Genomic DNA, 20,857 nt, shown 5'->3' with positions numbered 1-20,857 from the left:
TTACACTTCTTTTTCCACAGAGCCAGTCTCCAGCAACTTCCATATAACAGCTGCAAAGTGTATTTCTGGTAAGAGAAGGATTTAAGTGCCTAGATTTTGTACCTGGCTGACGTTTGCAGCTCCTTCACACATCTCTTTTCGTACCAATTTCTTCAAAGCCTTTCAAATGCCTGTATCGCAATCAAGCTGCAAAGCAAAAGCCTGCAGGGGATGAGCACAAAGCGAGATGAGCCTGCTGGAATCTGCAATTTTTTTTTTTTTTAAATTTTTTTTAAGGGATGTGGAATTGTAGTGCCTCATATTGAAAGGAAGACAGAAGCACCGCACCTGTCAAAACACATTGACAACATGACTGGCAGCTGTGCCTGCAGAGTGTCTTCACATTCCATTTCTGGCTGTACAGTTTAAAGTGTCAGGAACTTTCTGCTTCTGATAACAAAACAGATAGTGGGGCAAAGGCCAAGCCTGATTGTAACAGTTATTACTCGTGTGAAACTGGGTCTGGATGTCTTGTACAGGCTCAGCAGTGGTGTAGGATGTCACTATATATATATATATATATATATAGTATTTTATAATAGGGAGTCGATCTACGTTCCTACCCTCACCTATGGTCACGAGCTCTGGGTCGTGACCGAAAGAACAAGATCCCGGATACAAGCGGCCGAAATGAGTTTCCTCCGCAGGGTGTCCGGGCTCTCCCTTAGAGATAGGGTGAGAAGCTCGGTCATCCGGGAGGATCTCAGGGTAGAGTCGCTGCTCCTCCGAGTACGAGAGGAGCCAGATTAGGTGGCTGGGGCATCTGATTCGGATGCCTCACGGACGCCTGCCTGGTGAGGTGTTCCGGGCACGTCCCACCGGGAGGAGACCCAGGACACGCTGGAGAGACTACGTCTTTCGGCTGGCCCGGGAACGCCTCGGGATCCCCCCGGAAGAGCTGGATGAAGTGGCTGGGGAGAGGGAAGTACGGGCGTCCCTGCTAAAGCTACTGCCCCCGCGACCCGACCTCGCATAAGCAGTAGAAAATGGATGGATGGATGGAAAATAGGGAGTTACTTTTCAATCACCCTGTATATATATGTGTATATATATATATATATATATATATACCAGTACATCTGCACTTCTGCAGAATTCGTTGGGAACCGCAGCACACACACGGATGTCGAGGGAATCATATTTGAGGCAGGCAGGTCAAAAAAGAGATGAGAATTTCGTGGGAGTATGTCTTTCGATCATGGAATAACCTTCTCACAAGGACTTTTTTTGTGTTGTCAGAGTAAGGTCAGCAATGAAAAAAAGGCTGTCTATACAAGCAAAGGACACATACTGTATACGTATTCAATGTGGCCACTTTAAGTAACGAACCTGACTTACATCACTGCAAAACTGCAAGTAATTTCCTGAGGAGTGGACTGTACTTGGGACATAGAAAAACTGACTAGACATGGATTAAAAGAGAGGCATGACTGGTGATGAAATCTTACGACTGCCTTTGTCAATCTTCAAGCATTAAAGCAAACAAAAAACAAAAAAAACCCACACAAGAAGAAACTGGAGATTAAATTACCACTCTTTTCTCCTCATCTGGGAAGGCGTGTGCGTCAACAGAGACAACAACAAATCAAGTTTGCCGTCTCTTGCATAGTTTCCAGCTGTGGTGGGCTTAGAGACCCTGTCAGAATTAACATGTGTGTTATTTCCTTAAATGTCTATGCGTCAGAGAGAAAAAGCCTTAAGTATCTACATGTGTGTATTTGTGCTCATTTGTGTAAAAGCACTGGGGATTTGACAAGAAGGACTGTGGAGGTGCATGTTTTGAATGACACCAACAGCCAGACAAGATAGTCTATGAACATAACCCCCTTCCCCCTAAAATGTAGTCTGCTACAGTGGCTTTCCCAGAGAAGGAAACCTGAAGCTACGGATCCGGTGGCTGTCGAGCAGCTCAGGGCAGTGTGCCTCTCCCCTCATTGTGCTCTGTTGAAGCCTGGAGGCTGTGTCACCTCCTCTGCAGGCTCCCAAGTAACTTTGTTTTGACTTGAGTGAGTTTTATCACAAAGCTTTTTTGAGTTTTATCACAAAGCTGCCAATCTGTGCACACAAGAACTACAGCCACATGGGAATAAACTATGATTTTAGAAAGACTTATAAAATAATACATATAAAGCAATGTGTCTGATTGGAACAAAAATAATTAAAAAAAACCTGGTACTGAGGCACATAAGTTTTTTACCATAGATCTTCAAAGTGTCTCAACTAAATGTTTTATTGAAGAGGTGCAAGCAGAGGCATTATTCCTTTGAATTCTCTTGGCAGTGGTACATGCTGCTGCGTGTCAGAACCAGCCACCGCTGGTCTCAAGCCCGGATAAAAATTTAGGTGAGTTGCGTCAAGAAAATGTGTGCCAAACAAATCACATGACTTGCTGTGGTGACCCCTGATGGGACAAAATTCAAAGAAAATTCAAATTCAAAGAATTTATTTCAAAAACCAAGACACAAACATACATCATACAATAAATATATAAATTATATATATATAAATTAAGCTCAATCAGTCAAATCATTTTCAGTATTGCTTATTCTTATCCCAACTGGTACACACTGGACTAACCCCTAGTAAATTGCAGGGCATATAAAAGTTGTTTACATATTTACCATGTATGTTTTCTATATCAAAATAAAATCATTAAGTACTTTAAAATCCCTCTTTTAAAGAAAAACATACAGAGACACACAGTTCGCATGACAACACAACAGGCCCATCACATACCTTAGAATGTATCCCAAGAGACACTGAACAACAATCCATAAAAGGTTGAAGATCAGTTTTGAGGGTAGAAATTTGTGAATGGAAATTTGAGTGATTTGAGCGATCTTTTACCTCAGCCCCTTAGTTATCTTGTGCAAGAGATAATTATTTACAGGACTGTGGAAAAGTATTGGCCTCCTCCTCAAATTCTTATAATTTTACATAGTTTCCCCACTTTATTTACAATGATCAAACAAATATAACCCAAGTGAACTTAAAATGCTTTGTTTTAATGGTGATTTCATTTATTATGGAAAAATACTATTCAGAGTTACCTGGCCCTTTGTGAGAAACTAATTACCCCCGTGGTAAATCAGGAATTAATTGTGGCTAATCACAATTTTTGGTCAATTTTCACTGATCACACCCAAGCTTGATTACCTCCAGTCAAGAAATCACTCAGAAATCATTCAGAAAGAATTCACTTCAACAGAATCTGTCCCGGCCTGGCATAGTCACGTCAGACAAAAGAAAAAAGCTGCAACAAATGACACAATCCAAAGAAATTACAGAACAGTCGAGAAATAAAGTAATTGACATCTGTCAGTCTGGAAAGGGTTCCAAAAGCCATTTCTTTTTTTGTGTGTGTGTGCGTGTTTTAAAAAAATGTTTTTACCTGTTCTGTTCACCTGCATGGCCTTGCAGATTGGTGGCTCTGTATGCCCTTTGTGCTGGAACAGTTTTGCTGTGCAATGGGGGAGTTTGAAATATTTTTTTTAATTTTATAATTATTCTGATGTTTATTTCAAATGTACCTGGACAGAAAAGGGTTTTAGGGGACAGAAAAGAAAAACGTGTCAGTAACACTAGACAAGGAGAATGCAGGTGCGAACCACAGCAGAACAATAGTTAGTCTAGATATTTGAGCACAAATAACGTAACAACAGTCAAATCGTGTTCTTGTTTGTGGATGGGAGGGGGGGCACACCCAGTGACGACATGCAATAACTAACCAAGAGAACAAGATGAGAGAGAACAGAAAAGGGCAGGACAGGACAGGATGTGGGAAATGAGCAAGGCAGTGCTACTGAAGAGTGGTGCTTTAGGATTTTTTTTTAGTGTCTGAACACCTGTAAGAACCTGTGAATTGATATGTTAATATAACCTGTGTTGTGATTAGTGGTCCCAGCACAAGCAATTAAAGCGTATAGTGTGTCTATTGAACTTATTAGTGAATTGACACCATATCACATGCATGTTAGCCAACTGGTGTACGGAATTGCTGGGCGGCACATTGAGGACGGGTGGGCCCGGCCCCCTCCACCGCAAGGGGGGCCAAGCCAGCGAGCTCTTCCAGCAGGGGACCCAACCAGGGGGACGCCACCGACTCCCCACGACCCAGGGCGGTCTGCCGCCCAACCGAAGCGCCCCGACCAGTCCCAAAGGGAGGGGCACGGGTACAATTCTAAAACGCATTTCTAAACCTTTGGGATTCCAGCGAACCATAGAGAGAACTATTATCCTCACATGGAGAAAACATGGAAAAGTGATGAACCTTCCCAGGGGTGGCCGGCCTACAAAGATTACCCCAAGAGAACAGCAATGACTCGTCCAGGAGGCCACAAAGGAACTCAGGACAACTTCTAAAGAACTGCTGGCCTCCCTTGCCTCAGTTCAGGTCAATGTTCATGACACAACAATAAGGAAGAAACTGGGCAACAATTGCATGCATGGCAGAGTTCCAAGGCGAAAACCACTGCTCAGAAAAAATAACATCTGAATTTTGGAAGAATATTATATGGACTGACGAGATAAAAGTTGAGCTTTTTGGAAGGTGTGTGTCTCGTTACATGTGGTGTAAATGTAGCACAGCATTTCAGAAAAAGAACATCATATCCACAGTCAAACATGGTAGTGGTGATGGTCTTGGGCTGCGTCGCTCCTTCAGGACCTGGACAACTTGTTGTGATTGATGGAACCATTAACTCTGCTCTTTAACAGAAAATCATGAAGGAGAATGTTCAGCCATCAGTTTGTGACCTCAAGCTGAAGTGCACTTGGGTTCTGCAGCAGGACTAACGATCCGAAACACACTAGCAAGTTAACTTCTGAAGGCCTTAAAAAAACAAAATTAAGGTTTTGGAGTGGCCAAGTGAAAGTCCAGACTTGAATCCGATTGAAATACTGTGGCCTGACCTTAAAAAGGCCGTTCATTCTCGAAAACTCTCCATTTTTGCTGAATTCAAACAATTCTGCAAGGAAGATTGGGCCAAAATATCTCCATAGTGATGTGAAAGATTCATTGCCAGTGATAGAAAACGCTTGATTTCAGTTGTTGCTGCTGAGGAACCATTCATTACTTTTTCACACAGGGCCAGGTAACTTGAGTAGTTTTTTTCCACTGAATAAATGAAATCACCATTTAAAAACAGAATTTAACGTTCACTTGGTTAATATTTCTCTGATATGGACATTTGTTTGATAATCAAACATTAAAGAGGGGAAACTATCCATCCATCCATCCATCCATCCATTTTCTATCGCTTATCCGAGGTCGAGTCACGGTAGCACCAGCCTCAGCAGTGACACCCAGACTTTCCTCTCCCCAGGCCCTTCATCCAGCTCTTCTGGGGGGATCCCGAGGCGTTCCCGGGCAAGCCTAAAGACTTAGTCTCTCCAGCGTGTCGTCCCCGGGGTCTCCTCCCGATGGGCCGTGCCCGGAACACCTCACCGGGGAGGCGTCAAGGAGGCATCCTCTGAGATCCTCCCGGATGACCGAGCTTCTCACCCTATCTCTAAGGGAGAGCCCGGATACCCTGCGGAGGAAACTCATTTCGGCCGCTTGTATCCAGGATCTTGTTCTTTCGGTCACGACCCACGTCTCATGACCATAGGTGAGGGTAGGAACGTAGATCGACCAGTAAATTGAGAGCTTCGCCTTTTGGCTTAGCTCCTTCTTTACCACAACGGACCGATACAAAAGTCTGCATCACTGCAGACGCCGCACCGATCCGCCTGTCGATCTCCTGTTCCATTCTTCCCTCGCTCGTGAACAAGACCCCAAGATACTTGAACTCCTCCACGTGGGGCAGGATCTCATCTCCGACCTGGAGAGGGCACTCCACTCTTGTCCGACTGAGAACCATGGTCTCAGATTTGATTCTCATCCCAGCCGCTTCACACTCGGCTGTAAACTGCTCCAGTGAGAGTTGGAGATCACGGCTTAATGAAGCCAACAGAACACCATCCTCTGTAAAAAGCAGAGATGCAATATTGAGGCCACCAAACCGGACCCCCTCACCACCTCGGCTGCGCCTTGAAATTCTGTCCATAAAGGTTATGAACAGAATCAGTGACAAAGGGCAGCCTTGGCGGAGTCCAAACCTCAATGGAAACGAGTCCGACTTGCTGCCGGATATGCGGACCAAACTCTGACTCCGGTCGTACAGGGACCAAACAGCCCGTATCAGGGGGTTCGGTACCTCATACTCCCGAAGCACCGACAGGACCCCCCGAGGGACACGGTCGAACGCCTCCTCCAAGTCCACAAAACACATGTAGACTGGTTGGGCGACTCCCATGCACCCTCGACGACCCTGCTGAGGGTGTAGAGCTGGTCCACTTTTCCACGGCCAGGACGAAAACCAACACTTCTCCTCCTGGATCTGAGATTCGATTTCCCGACGGATCCTCCTCTCCAGCACCCCTGAATAGACCTTTCCAGGGAGGCTTAGGAGTGTGATACCCCTGTAGTTGGAATTGAGGAGGTCTTCGAAGTATTCTTCCCACCGGCTAATAACGTCCCGAGTCGAGGTCAGCAGCGCCCCATCCCCACTATACACAGTGTTGATGGTGCACTGCTTCCCCCTCCTGAGACGCCGGATGGTGGATCAGAATTTCCTTGAAGCCGTCCGGAAGTCTTTCTCCATGGCCTCACCGAACTCCTCCCATGCCCGAGTTTTCGCTTCAGCTACCACCAAAGCTGCATTCCGCTTGGCCAGCCGGTACCCAACCGCTGCCTAAGGAGTCCTACAGGCCAAAAAGGCCCGATAGGACTCCTTCTTCAGCGACGGCAACCCTCACCGTTGGTGTCCACCAACGGGTTCGTGGATTGTGCCACGACAGGCACCGACCACCTTATGGCCACAGCTCCGGTCGGCCGCTTCAGCAATGGAGGCGCAGAACATGGTCCACTCGGAATTGATGTCCCCCGCCTCCCCCGAAACGTGAGCAAAACTGTGTCGTTGAGTCGAGTTGAAACTCCTTCTGATAGGGGATTCTGCCAGACGTTCCCAGCAGACCCTCACAATACGTTTGGGCCTGCCACGTCGGACCGGCATCTTCCCCCACCATCGGAGCCAACTCACCACCAGGTGGTGATCAGTTGACAGCTCCGCCCATCTCTTCACCCGAGTGTCCAAGACATGCGGCCGCAAGTCCGATGACCCGACCACAAAGTCGATCATCGAACTGCGACTTATTGTGTCCTGGTGCCAAGTGCACGTGTGGAGACCCTTATGCTTGAACATGGTGTTCGTTATGGACAATCCGTGATGAGCAGAGAAGTCCAATAACAGAACAGGGGCCGTTCCTCCAAAATCACGCCCTTCCAGGTCTCACTGTCAAGTCCCCCAGCAGAGCGATGGAGTCCCCAGCGGGAGCGCTCTCCAGCACCCCCTCCAAGGACTCCAAAAAGGGTGGGAATTCTGAACTGCTGTTTGGTGAATAGGCACAAACAACAGTCAGGACCCCCCCTCCGGAGGCGGAAGGAGTCTACCCTCTCATCCACCGGGGTGAACCCCAACGTACAGGCGCCGAGCCCGGGCGCAATAAGTATACCCACACCTGTTCGGCGCCTCTCATCGTGGGCAACTCCAGAGTGGAAGAGAGTCCAACCCCTCTCGAGCGGACTGGTACCAGAGCCCAAGCTGTGTGTGCAGGCGAGTCCGACTATATCTAGTCGTAAGTTCCCGATCTCACACACCAGCTCGGGCTCCTTCCCTGCCAGAGAGGTGACATTCCACGTCCCTAGAGCCAGTTTCTGTAGCCGGGGATCGGATCGCCAAGTTCCTCTGCCTTTGGCCACCGCCCAGCTTGCACTGCACCCGACCCCTATGGCCCCTCCCATGGGAAGGGGGACCCACGTTACCCTTTCGGGCTATGCCCGGCCGGGCCCCATGGGTGCAGGCCCGGCCACCAGGTGCTCGCCTTCGAGCCCCACCTCCATGCCTGGCTCCAGAGGGGGGCCTTGTGACCCGCGTCCGGGCAAGCGAAACCTCAATCCATTTGTTTCTTTCTTCAGAGGGGTTTTTGGAGCCGTGCTTTGTCTGGTCCCCACCTAGGACGCCCCAGACAACTTAGTTCCTAGGATCATTGGGAGACACAAACCCCTCCACCACAGTAAGGTGACGGCTTCCAGGAGGGGAGCACAGGGCCAGGTAACCTGAATAGGTTTTTTCCCTTAATAAATGAAATCACCATTTAAAAACAGAATTTAAAGTTCATTTGGTTAATATTTCTCTGATATTGACATTTGTTTGATAATCTTAAACATTAAAGAGGGGAAACTATGCAAATATATAAGAATTTGTGAAGGGGCCAATACTTTTTCAATGCACTGTAAATGTTTATTTTTTTTATTTTTTTACAAAGAATGTCAATTGATAGTTAGTGAACATGTTCTTCACAATCTGACCTTAGATCTTCTCAATGAAATGGAACAAAACTCTTTTATTAGGAGACAATATTCCCAATGTTTAAAGATTGGCTGACAATTGCAACCTGCAGTTTGGTGACAAGAAGCCTTGAAGAAAATGCAATAATGATTAAGATGAAAATCTTAACTTAGCTATAGTCAGGTTTGAAAAAAAACATGCAAATTTTCCATCGTTGAACCTCCAGAGCTATGATTGCAAGATGCCTTGTGTCACCAAGATTGTGATGACACTGAAGACAAAATTCAGACCAGATGGGAAAGAGGAAACCAGATAGTCAGCATGATGAATCAGCATTTACTTAGCTGAGACATGAAATTGGTCACGAGACCAAAACAAGGGAAGTCTAAATTATGCGTTTGGGATACACTGTAGATGCAGTGAAGTTATTTGTTAGACGCAGTTAATGTGAATATATAAAGGTATTGTTTTCAAAATTTTAAATAAATCAATGTAAATAATATTTTATCTCTTACACAGGGTTGGAGGTTGAAGAAAAAAATCTGGAAGTTTATTTAAAAGACCAAGATGCACACATACCACAAATTTGCAATTTGAATCTAAAATGTGTAAATTACATAAGCATAATAAAATTTATGTTCACACGCACTCGTACTCTGTGCAAATATGGTTATATATATGGTTATTTGAAGCAAAATAGCAATTTTATCATTTGATTAATAATTTCTGGCCAAGGAGAAGCAACTCAGTCATAAATTTTCTGTTACTGAGTGAATGCAATCTATTATTTGACCCAATTTTCAGATCCCAAGTACTGTCAAACACACTGAATGTAAATATGTTCCCAATTTAAAAAACAAACAAAAAAAATGCAAAAACTGCAGATCTGTCAGAAGAGGAGGATGGTGATTAACGATCATCGGTTGTGTGAGCAGAATAAATTGGAGTGCGGTAGCTATGATTACTTTCCATAAACATTCATGTGCATTATGTTTTACCTTTAGGCACAGATTAAGTCATTATAATGATTTCAACTCCAATTAAATATGACACACACGTTGCCATAGGTCAAACACTAAACACATCTAGAAGGGATTTAGCAAATGAATGGCAGATTTATGACTGAAAATGGGTCATTACGGAGACGGATCTGCATGACACATACCGGTACCTTTAGTGAAGCAGAATGTACACATCATCACTCTTGGACATGTTGGGTAGAATTAATTGGGCAGCTGAAAAATAAGTCTGCAGGTAATTTAAATCCAATGAAATGCTTTTTTGTCAAGGACAATTTGACATATTGGTCTAACAGACAACAGATGCAGCACTAATAACACTGAAGAAGACAGTCTATCCTTGTGTGTGTGTGTGTGTGTGTGTGGCGTGTGTGTGTGCACGTGTGTGTACATGTGTGTGTGTATGTTACAAGTAAAAGTGAGAGACAACAATTGACAAATGCCAATTACTGGTATCCGCCACGCAAGCCAGCAAAGGACCTTGTCGTGTGACCATAACTAGAAACCCCAATTTTAATGAAGTTGGGACGTTTTGCAAATATTCTCCATCCATCCATTTTCTACCGCTTATCCGGGTCGGGTCGCGGGGGCAGTAGCTTTAGCAGGGACGCCCAGACTTCCCTCTCCCCAGCCACTTCATCCAGCTCTTCCAGGGGGATCCCGAGGCGTTCCCAGACCAGCCGAAGGACGTAGTCTCTCCAGCGTGTCCTAGGTCGTCCCCGGAGTCTCCTCCCGGTGGGACATGCCCGGAACACCTCACCAGGGAGGCGTCCGGGAAGCATCCGAATCAGATGCCCCAGCCACCTCATCTGGCTCCTCTCAATGCGGAGGAGCAGCGGCTCTACTCTGAGATCCTCCCGGATGACCGAGCTTCTCACCCTATCTCTAAGGGAGAGCCCGGACACCCTGCGGAGGAAACTAATTTTGGCCGAAAAAAGAAAAAGCACCTTGAAAGCTTGTATTATAAAAACACTCTAACAATAACTGATGTCGTCTGTAATTGCAAGGCAACGTTCTGAAAATAACAGGTATATGTATTGTAAATTGGAGGTAGAATAGGGCCCCTTTGGCCCATAGCATTAGAGTTTCTCAGTTAAGGAAACAAGGCAGTAAGTCTTCTGATTTCAGCTAAGACGCATAGGGGCTCTGGGATTTGTTCATTCCCAGGAAAGGAAATACTGACAACAATGAACTTGCGTTCTGGAAGAACATGCAGATCTTTTGTAGACCCTCACACTAATCAGTTTTCCATGTGGCAGAAAGGAGGTGGTCCTTAGACTGACCTCCTCTTACCTAAAGCTGAAGAAACTGCAAGCCAGGATACATCTCAATACAGCTTTAAACCAATGTCTGTTCATTTAATTTAAAAGTTAATTGAAACACTGTATGTAATAAACTGCTGTTGTCGCTTGGAAAATTGTCTGGCAAAAAGAGTGAAATTTTAGTGCATTACAAGAACATTAAGCTGAAGGGTAGGAATTACATACATTTTAACTTCTTCCTAATCATTTTTAGACCGGCAGTATTACGCAATTCAGCAAAGGATATTTATATTGTAGATTTTTCATTTCTTTGTTATTTTTGTACTGTATGTTCAAAATAAAATCAATCAATGTGAAGACATTCTTAGTGTGGTAAATGTCAATGTTTGGTCAAAATGTATGCACTTATCTGGGATACTTAAATAGGTGATCAAAAGACCAGTTTAAGACTAATGAGCTGCAAAAACATACTCTGTCTTGGTGAGTGTTTTCAAGTGGTTACATACACAACAAAAACTGAGATTAATACAGTATGTCATTGTGATGTAACGGCGATTATTCTTTGATTTCATGGATGTGCAATTTATTGTGACACAAATCACACATTTCCTCCCTTTTCTTCATATAGTAGAGATTTTTATGTAACTGATGATGGCTTATCAAATTTAATAAGATATTATCCATGATGATGTATATATTTTTATGGACCATAATTAATATAATTCATCAGGAAATGACAATGAATATACAATGATTTTACCGTGTATTGGTGTTCCGGGCACGTCCCACCGGGAGAAGACCCCGGGGACGACCCAGGACCGATCCGACACACACACACACATGCACGCACTACCATTCACCACTTGATTAACCCAGTTTTTGACAAAAATGCAAGCTTGACTACTGCAGCAAAAAAATGCAAGGGCCGCTTTTAGTCTGCAGTGTGCCGAGCTGTGAAAAAATATCTGCCTCTTTATCATTATTATTATTATTCATCACACTTAAATGTTTTGAATCATCAAGAAAATGTATAATAGCAAAGATTTGCTGACTCAAGAAATCACTTAATAGTACCGGTTAGACAAACTCAAGTAGGCTACAATATCTCAAAAAGAAACATGCGTGATCGGACAACCATAACTATTCCAAAACTGCAACTAAGATTCATCCCAGAACAAGATCCAAATAACTGTAGACACCACTGAACTCAGTTAACGTCAGTGTTAATGACTCAACCATAAGAAAGACACTGGGCAAAAATTGCATCAATTAGAGATCAATTTGAGAATTAGAAATTCTAAGCAAAAGTCACGTTGACAAAAAAGAACAGAAAGGCTATTCTAACATTTGGCAACAAACATCTTGATGATCTGAAGACTTGGAAAACTATCCTGTGGACTGACTGTGTCCAGCTTCCTAAAACAACAACACTTTCCTTACATCTGGCATAAAAATAACACGGATTTTGATTAAAAAGGTCATCATGCCAACAATCAAACATGGTTGTGAAACTGTGATGGTCTGGTGTTGTTTTGCATTTTCAGGACCTAAGCAACTTGCGGTGATGAGTAGAACAAAGAAATCTGCTGTCTACTTGAAAATCCTGCTCTGGAACTTCTGGTCATCGGTTTGTGCCCTCAAACTCAAGCGCTCTTGGGTTACATGGAAGGACAGCAACCCAAAACATACATACCAGCAAATCCACCTCTGAATTGCTCAAAAACCAAAATTAATGAGTAGCCATGTCCCAGTCTGGAATTCAATCCAATTGCAATGCTGTGGTATGACATTAAATGGACAGTTTATGTTCGAAAACCCTCCAATATGACTCAATTAAAACAATTATGTGAAGAAGAGTAGGCCAAAATTCCACAGTGATGAAAAACACTTGATTGCAGTTATTGCTGCCAAGGACGGCACATCCAGTTATTAGGTTCAGGGGGTAATTACTTTTTCCACATAGGGCCAAGATAGTTTTGGAATTTGTTTCTCCTTAATAAATAAAATCATCATTCAGAAACTGCATTTTATATTGGCCTGGATTTTCTTTGTCATAAATTAAAATTGCTTTCATAATCTAAAAAAAATACTTGTGATAACTCTGCAAAAAAAAACAAAAAACATTCAGAAATCAGGAAGAAAAAGGGCAAAAACCTTTTTCACAGCACTATAACTGAACCTTTGCTTATACATGTGACAAAACATGGGACAGTTTTCTCCTGGTTGATGCTAGTACCTTTATGACATTCCCACACCATTTAAAAAAAAAAAATCCATTTGTGACTTTCTGGCTGAGAATGTTCTAAACATTTTAAATTGTTCTCTCCAGACGGGGGTCATTAGAAGTTCTCTCAAGACATCAGGACATTCTGAAGAGAGATAATTTAGAACGAAAAGTATGGAAATTATAATCGATGATCCGATTTTACTTACTTTACTGTGTTCGCTCCGTAAACAGGATGGGAAGATGATAAAATAGTAGTTTGCCGATCACGGACGAGATAGAAAGTGTTCCCTGGTTTTGTTTACATTAGCATTAGCGGGTACTAGTTAGCATCGTTGTGTGAGAGATTACGCAAATAGTTTGACAGTGGGCCAGCTGTCGCTGAATGAGCTAGCTGTTCCGGACAGTTGGGTTTGCAAAGTGAAGCATTCTCAAGAATCAGTCTTGTATTTCGTTTATTATTCACTTTTTTTTTTACAGATCACCATATTTTACTCAATCCACATGATGGCACGTTTCTTCTTCGTGTCTTCTTCGTCTTCATTTCTGACAGACTCAGCATGTTTAGGTACATTGCTGCCACCTAAGAGTTAAGTAATGAACACCTACAACAGAACCAAACCCTATGAAATACATTAAAATAACAAATATTGAAGCCATAATTTATTAATGATTCCAATTATAGAGTAATTATTATGTTGTGTAATTGAAAAGCATGCATAATTATTTTTACCCTATTACATAATATACTGTCGTTTTTAGTTATTGATAGCAAAGCAAAAGCTAAGCAAATTTATTTATATCGCACATTTCCTACACAAGGTAACTCAATGTGCTTTACATGATGAAAAGCATTTAAAAACAAAGACAAAAAACAGCTTATAAACATTTAAAACAAAGAGAAAACATAAAAGTACAATTAAAACTGCGTAGAGTGCAAGAAATATAATTTAAAAGTGGAAATGCTCTCCAACGCATGGGAAAAAAGAAGAGTTTTTAACCTGGACTTAAAAACATGCACACTTGGGGCTGACGTCACTTCTGTTGGCAACTTATTCCATTTGTGTGCAGCATCATGGCTAAAGGCTTCTTCACCATGTTTGCTTTGGAGTCTGTGCGCCACTATTTTACCTGAGTCTGTCGATCTCAGAGCCTTGCTGCGTTTATATCCCATGAGCATTTCTTTCATGTATTTAGGACCTAAACCGTTTAGTGATTTATAGACCAGTAGCAGAACTTTAAAATATATTCTAAAGCTGACTGGAAGCCAGTGTAAATACTTTAGAATTGGAGTAATATGCTCTGACCTCTTTGTTCTGGTCAGAACCCAAGCTGCAGCATTCTGAATGAGCTGCAGCTGTTTTGATGCTCTTTTTGGGGATTCCAGTCAGAAGATCATTACAATAGTCAAGTCTACTTGAGATAAAAGCATGGATGAGCTTCTCCTGGTCTGCTTGACACATGCAAACCTTCACTCTGGATATGTTCTTCAGATGGTAGAAGGCAGTTTTAGTAATTGATTTGATATGACTGTTGAAAGTCAGGTCGGAATCTATCAGGTCTTTGGTTTTTAAAGAAGAAGAATTTGACACAAGGGTAGCATATACAGGCTGAACAGGAGGGGTCGAAGAACTGACCATTTGAGGGACCCCAAGTCATTGCCATTCGATGAGATTGAACACTTCCAATGGTTACAAAATAACTCCTTTCCTCCAGGTAGGACCTGAACCATTTAAGGACTGTTCCATTTAGTTCTACCCATGTTTCCAAACTGTTCAGCAGTATATTATGATCTACCGTATCAAAAGCCGCACTGAGGTCCAACAAGACCAGAATTGACACCTTTCCCGAGTCAGTATTCAACCTTATATTATTTAGCACTTTCATAAGAGCAGATTCTGTACTGTGATGAGTTCGGAAACCTGATTGAAATTTGTCAAAAACTCCATTTAAGTTCAAGAAATTGCTGAGTTGATTAAAAATAACTTTCTCAACAATCTTGGCTATAAAAGGGACATTTGATATGGGTCTATAGCTTGCTAACATGGAAGCGTCCAGCGTTCTATTTTTTAGCAGAGGCTTAATGGCAGCTACTTTAAGAGCTTTAGGAAACTCGCCTGACTGAAGTGAGCAATTGATTATTTGCTGCAAATCAGCTAGCACAGACTTCGCAATAGCTTTGAAAAAGTCAGATGGTATTGAGTCAAGACAGCTCGTTGATGGTTTCAGCTGCTGAACCGTTTTCTCTACAGTTTTTTGGTCAACTGTATGAAATTCCGACAGGGTAAAATAATTTTTCCTGGGTGGCTTCAGATGTCGTATCATTTTATCATTTTGCTGATTTGTGCTAATATTTAACCTGATGGATTTTATTTTTTCTCAAGATTGTTTTAGTTTTAATAGGACCGACAGCATTCATGACATTTGAGATTTTACAGGTGAAATTATCCAAAAGTTCATCAACTGAGAGAGGTCCACTTATAAAAACCTCAGCATCCAAACATTGCACTATTGTTAGGAGATCAATGAGATGTCGCTCCAGTACCTCTGATTGATGCTTGAGAACATCCAGGGCTCCTGTGTGTATAATGACAGATTTCACAGTTGGGTGTTGATCAGTGATCTCCAGGTTTTTTTTAGAGATATCAGACATCATGTCATTGGTAAAACACAGTACTTTTGTGTTCTTCTCACTACAAAAACATTTCACATCCTTGACAGCTCCATCACCAACTATTAATGCTTGGGGTGCTATTTTGTTCTTGTATGATTTAGTTTCGTGCCTTTCAGTGGTGGTTGGGGATGATCATTCTTGCCCAGGGTCTTGTAAAAGTGGCTCAAACCTATTTGTAAGTCTGATGTCAATGTTTTGCATTGCCTTTCACTGTAGCGACCATCCACAGCCGCTCACTCGGGATTGAAGCAGCCCGCAACGCAGCCCAGCCCAACTGTCTATACACTTCAAGACGGTGGATTTTCGTTGCCAGGATTGACATCCTCTGCAGCAGTCCGTGATAGTCCTCCGTGGAAAAGGGAGGCATCTTGATTGCTGGCTTGTTACTAATAGCAGATTTGTGCTAATTAGCAGGCCACGCTCACGTAATGGTGAGCTGGTGTCAGAAAATATTGGAATATGGCAAAAACTGACTACAAAAAAAGTACAGTCCCTCTGGTTTAAAAATATCCAGGAGTCGCTGCTTCAAAATTTTTTTAGAAGAAAAAGAAGTTTATCAGCAAGAAAACATTAAACAGAAGCAAAGCAAGCAGAGCGAGCAAAAAAAGCATCTGCACTGTAGGAGAGAGTGAATGCAGTTAAAATTGTGTCATTTTTAGTTGTGTGTTTACTGCGGCTTTTGGTAGCAATCTGGCACCCTTACTCAGAATTGTGAAAGTGATGTATTCAGCAAAATCCAGCAAACAGTTCCATGAAATTGTTAACTTTGAAACCAGTTCTCACAGGTTCTTGTTTTTGCATTCCCATCCCTAGATGTGCGTAACAATTTGGTAAAGTGCATTTTAGGTTTTTTTAATTTTGAAAAAAATACTGTCATCATTGGGACGTTTGTGTCACAAAACTTGAATTATACTCTAAAAGCCTCTTTATACTCCCGCGCCCGCATTGCATCACGTGACCGTCGCATATGGCTCCTATGCGGCACATGACGCGGACACGGCACAAATTGTTTCCGCGCGCATAATGCCATGGAGATCATCTCTCGTGATTGGTCCGTTTTAGTCACATGCTGTGATGACGTACTCAGCTTTCCCCTGGGTTCCTCAATACCGCCATCTTTAAAATACAAAACACCTACGCCGCCGCCTTCTTAATAGATTTTGCAATATAATTAAACACATCATGTGGTCATCTTGGTCCATTTGTTCTACCAGGCACTGTTCCACGGTCGCCAATGTTGTTGCTTTGGTCCTTCTTCTGGAAAGTAAAAACGGCTACCGGAATTGACCATAAAATGCAGAGGAAACTCCACCCTATGGTGTCCTCGCCAACACCAGCCGTAGCGACACCCCCGACTTGGAGGAGAACTGCAAGCACATTTTCAAAACATCGCGCGTGGGTTGCGCTCGAGTATAAAGGCAAACTGCGCGCGGGATAGCCGCCGTGACAGGGTACAGTATGAAGAAGCCTTAACGGTTGATGACTTGAAACTTATTCTTTTATTTGCATTGACTATTTAGGAAAATAAGAGAAAAATATAATTTGTGTAATAATTTGGAACACATGTATATAGTGGAGGAGGAGCGACTCATTCATACCCAGAAAAATAGACACCTGAAATGGTGAAAGAGAGTATAACACTACAGTACATCTCCACAGTTCAGTACTAAATTGTTCCCAGTCTTCGCACGTTTTCAGCAATTATTTTCGAACATACATTATGTCATGTATGTAGAAACAAATCTCTGAATTCACTTTGGAGGGTCTTTAAGTCATATCAGAGTCCAATTTGGGCCTATGAAAATAAAATAACTTAAGTTTTTATGGATGATAACATTTTCATGTCCTGCCAATAATAGTTATTAGTGGCCAACCACGTACTGCAGTCTGTGTAGCCACAGAAAAAGCAGAAGCAGAATAGTAAAACACCCTCCCAGACATAAAGAATTATGTATAGTGCTTGCTGAAAACAATCCCTAGAAGGCAAGTTATCATATTGACCTCACAGTGGCCTTTCCAGTGAGTCCATCTGCTTTAAAGAATATTTTGAACAGGAGCGTGCTTGCCTGGGTTCACTGTATGAGTGGGGAAATAAGTCCAACTATGAATAACACATTTGTGAGATTATGAGAAAAACACTTGGAAAAAGATGTTTATCATTAATTTGTCAATCTTTCCCACTTTTTTTCCAGTGGAAGGAATTTGAATGGCTCAGAGAATGAAATAATTAAACCTCAAAAGTGTGAGTGTGTCATTTTGCACTGCATCTGGCTCTTTGAGCCAAGCAACATCTTTGAAGACCATAGTAGTTCAACTCTTGCACCACACACGTGTAGCTGTAGAACCCCACCCCACCCAAAAGACAAAAATGCAGTCCAAAGTAGTTTTTCCATAATCAGGCTCACAAACACAAAACTGCAATGAAAATATAGCCTGTTCAGCGGCGTCAATGAGGGCGGTTTGTGTTGGGGAAACACATAAATCCACAAACCCACTTGCGCAGTATTCAGTCTGGAACAGGTACAGCAGGAGCCACTCAGCCCTGTAGGTCCTTCAGGACCTAAGGTAGAGCACACAATCCAACCAGAGTCCACCCCCGCTCCACTGAAGTGCAAGACTTTGATTCCGCAGCTGAACTTTCTCTTTTCATGTCTGGCACACTGTGGAGCTGATTGGACCAATATAAACAAAGTCCAAAACTAAATCACTTCTCCTTGTTTAATTTGAAGAATTTAGAATGTCTTGCTTCTTAAACAATCTATTAGGTTCGAAAGTAACAAAATGAGAGGTTATTTGTTCCATCCTTTTAGGTAAGTTTTCAGACACTACCACTATTTTGCTTCTGTATAACCAATGATTTTGTTGTCAACCAGTAAATGCTGATTTTACTGAATTAGCGCTAGTAAGTTGTGGAAAATCAGTCAAATCATTTAGGTGATAACAGTGGCATAAACTGTCCAGGAAAAAAAAATCACAAACTCTGATTCATACTTGCTTTCACAATTCTTTCAGCTTGTCATGAACACATAACAACAAGTGACTTAATCTAGCAATGTGACAAATGGCCGCCATCTTTGTGGAATTTTCTAAAAGACATGGAATGAGCAGTTCAGATGCCTCTAAAATCATCTATGAAAAATAAATCCATAATTAAACTATTTCTAAAGTACGTGACCTATTCTACTGCCGACAGTCCTCACAAATAATGTACCATTTGTGCTATTTGAGTTTTTAGGGCAGGTGGTGCCGTTTGAAACATTATGGTAATTTGTACATGTCAACTTTAAGAACCCCTTGGTATTTCAGCCCTGGAGAGCTTATTGGTGGATAATTTTAACTGAAAATTGTCATTGGACGTAAAAGACAAAACAAAACGGTCAAGGAGATGTTGAGAAATAATGAAATAATACTGGTTTATTCTAAACTGAAGGTGTTTTTTGACCAGAGTTTCTGAGTATAGTTGTACTCAGGTCAAAGTGGCCATTCCAACCACACTTAGCATTCTGACAGACTGTCATTTTTGGGAAATCTTGTCTCGACACTACTTAACCTTTGTGAGACAACAGCAATCAGACAAAGACAGCCGCAAACCTCTATTCTTCTTATTCTTCCTCTTGTCATGTTACTTAAGTAATTAAAAAATAGTCAAATACAAGCCTTCAAATGTAAATAAAATATATAAAATACTAACTCACCATTGAGGAAAAGCTCTTCTTGCATGGCTTGTCTGGCCTCATGTGAGAAGCTGCGTTTCTTTAGCCACTCTGCATCAAACACACTCGTGTGCTGGTCAGGCCACACAATGGACAACTGTTGAGGAACCAAACAAAGTTTACAAGACAAAAATTCACAACCACTAATTTTTTATACTCATTAAGTGTTCCGGGTAACTGGAGCCTTTCCCAATTGACTTCTAGTGAAAGGTGGGAGACATTTAGACTGGTCGCCACCATTAGGCAACCTCGGGCAATCGTCTCAGGGTCCCCAAACATCTCATGAAAACTCTCATAAGGTTTAATTTGATTTTTAGTAACTTTTTTTATTCCTAATTTAAGTGCTGACACGTAAACACATTCAAATTTCATTTCAATGCTTCCCCTTCCTTTTGGAAGACATTACCATTTGGCAATGGACTACTCCATCTTCATACTGCGCATGTGAGGACTTGTTCTGAGGATGGCAGGAAAATAAACGTGCTGGCCATGGTTGTGAGTATGAAGCAGAGTTACACTAGTGGAGCGGAAATGAGATGAAGGAGCGAGGGAAGCAAACAGTTTTAATCAAAACTACAAAAGGTTTCAACATTTTTCTCTCCGAAAAATGTGCGTAACCGACAGCTACAGCAGGAAGAGTCAGACGCCATTGCCAGCAGTAGCACTGCTGGCAGTGGCGATGGAAGTGGAAAGTGACACGACTGATGCTTTTCATAGCTACGATGTGAGTATTAAAGTGGTTGAAATGGTAAAATATATTAAATGTTGATTAACATTCTCATCAAAGACAGTGGAAGCAATGAGATGATTAACTTGTTAGATAATAATCCTCAAGACATATTTTAAGGACTATCTAGCCCAGGCAATAGGAAACATTTCTCAAATTCACAGTTTTTACTTGATCTTTGGTGATGAATATTATTCACTGGGAAGAGGCAAGGGAAACATACAATTCACACTCACATTCACACCTAAAGTCTTCAATTAACCCACCATGCATTTTTTTGGGATGTGGGAGGAAACCAGAGTACTAGGAGAAAACCCACGCAGGCACGGGGAGAACATGCAAACTCCACACAGGCGAGGCTGGATTTGAATCCGGGTCCTAAGAACTGTGAGGCAGACGTGCTAACCTTTCACAAATCAAAAATATAATGATGATAATAATTAGGCTTTACACGATCAGGATTTTTGGGGCCGATCAGCAAGTTTAAAAGAAAACGATAACCGATCACCGATCCGATCACAAGATGGATCAATGTGTCTATTTACATGACTTGTTCATTTATTGTATATATTTGTGTAATGTATCCATCCATCCATTTTCTGCCCTCCCAGCTCAAATTATCCTCTTAGCGTTTTAGAAAAAGTTAAAACACCAATGACCGCTAGGGGGCATTCAAGGATTGGCCACTGACATTAGTAAATAAAGTAAATTCAACATTACAACTGACATAAATAATGGGTGCTAACTTACTGTAATTAAATTACTTTATTGCAATTAAATTATTTAATAAATACTGTTAGTGACATGCT

General features: G+C 42.1%; 1 protein-coding gene across 3 annotated transcripts in view; it reads right to left on the bottom strand.

Annotated features, from left to right (window-relative positions):
* The window catches only part of bbox1 (butyrobetaine (gamma), 2-oxoglutarate dioxygenase (gamma-butyrobetaine hydroxylase) 1), a 47,606-nt gene that overhangs the window by 14,776 nt on the left and 11,973 nt on the right, over positions 1–20,857 (bottom strand). For all 3 annotated transcript variants that reach the window (XM_061670313.1, XM_061670314.1, XM_061670312.1), the window contains exon 3: positions 19,304–19,418. In XM_061670313.1, the coding sequence (XP_061526297.1) occupies positions 19,304–19,418 (115 nt within the window). The remainder of the gene's footprint in view (positions 1–19,303; positions 19,419–20,857) is intronic.

The sequence above is a fragment of the Phycodurus eques genome, chromosome 2 (assembly GCF_024500275.1).
Source record: "Phycodurus eques isolate BA_2022a chromosome 2, UOR_Pequ_1.1, whole genome shotgun sequence".
Lineage (NCBI taxonomy): Eukaryota > Metazoa > Chordata > Actinopteri > Syngnathiformes > Syngnathidae > Phycodurus > Phycodurus eques.
This window is presented reverse-complemented; position numbering and strand designations above follow the sequence as displayed.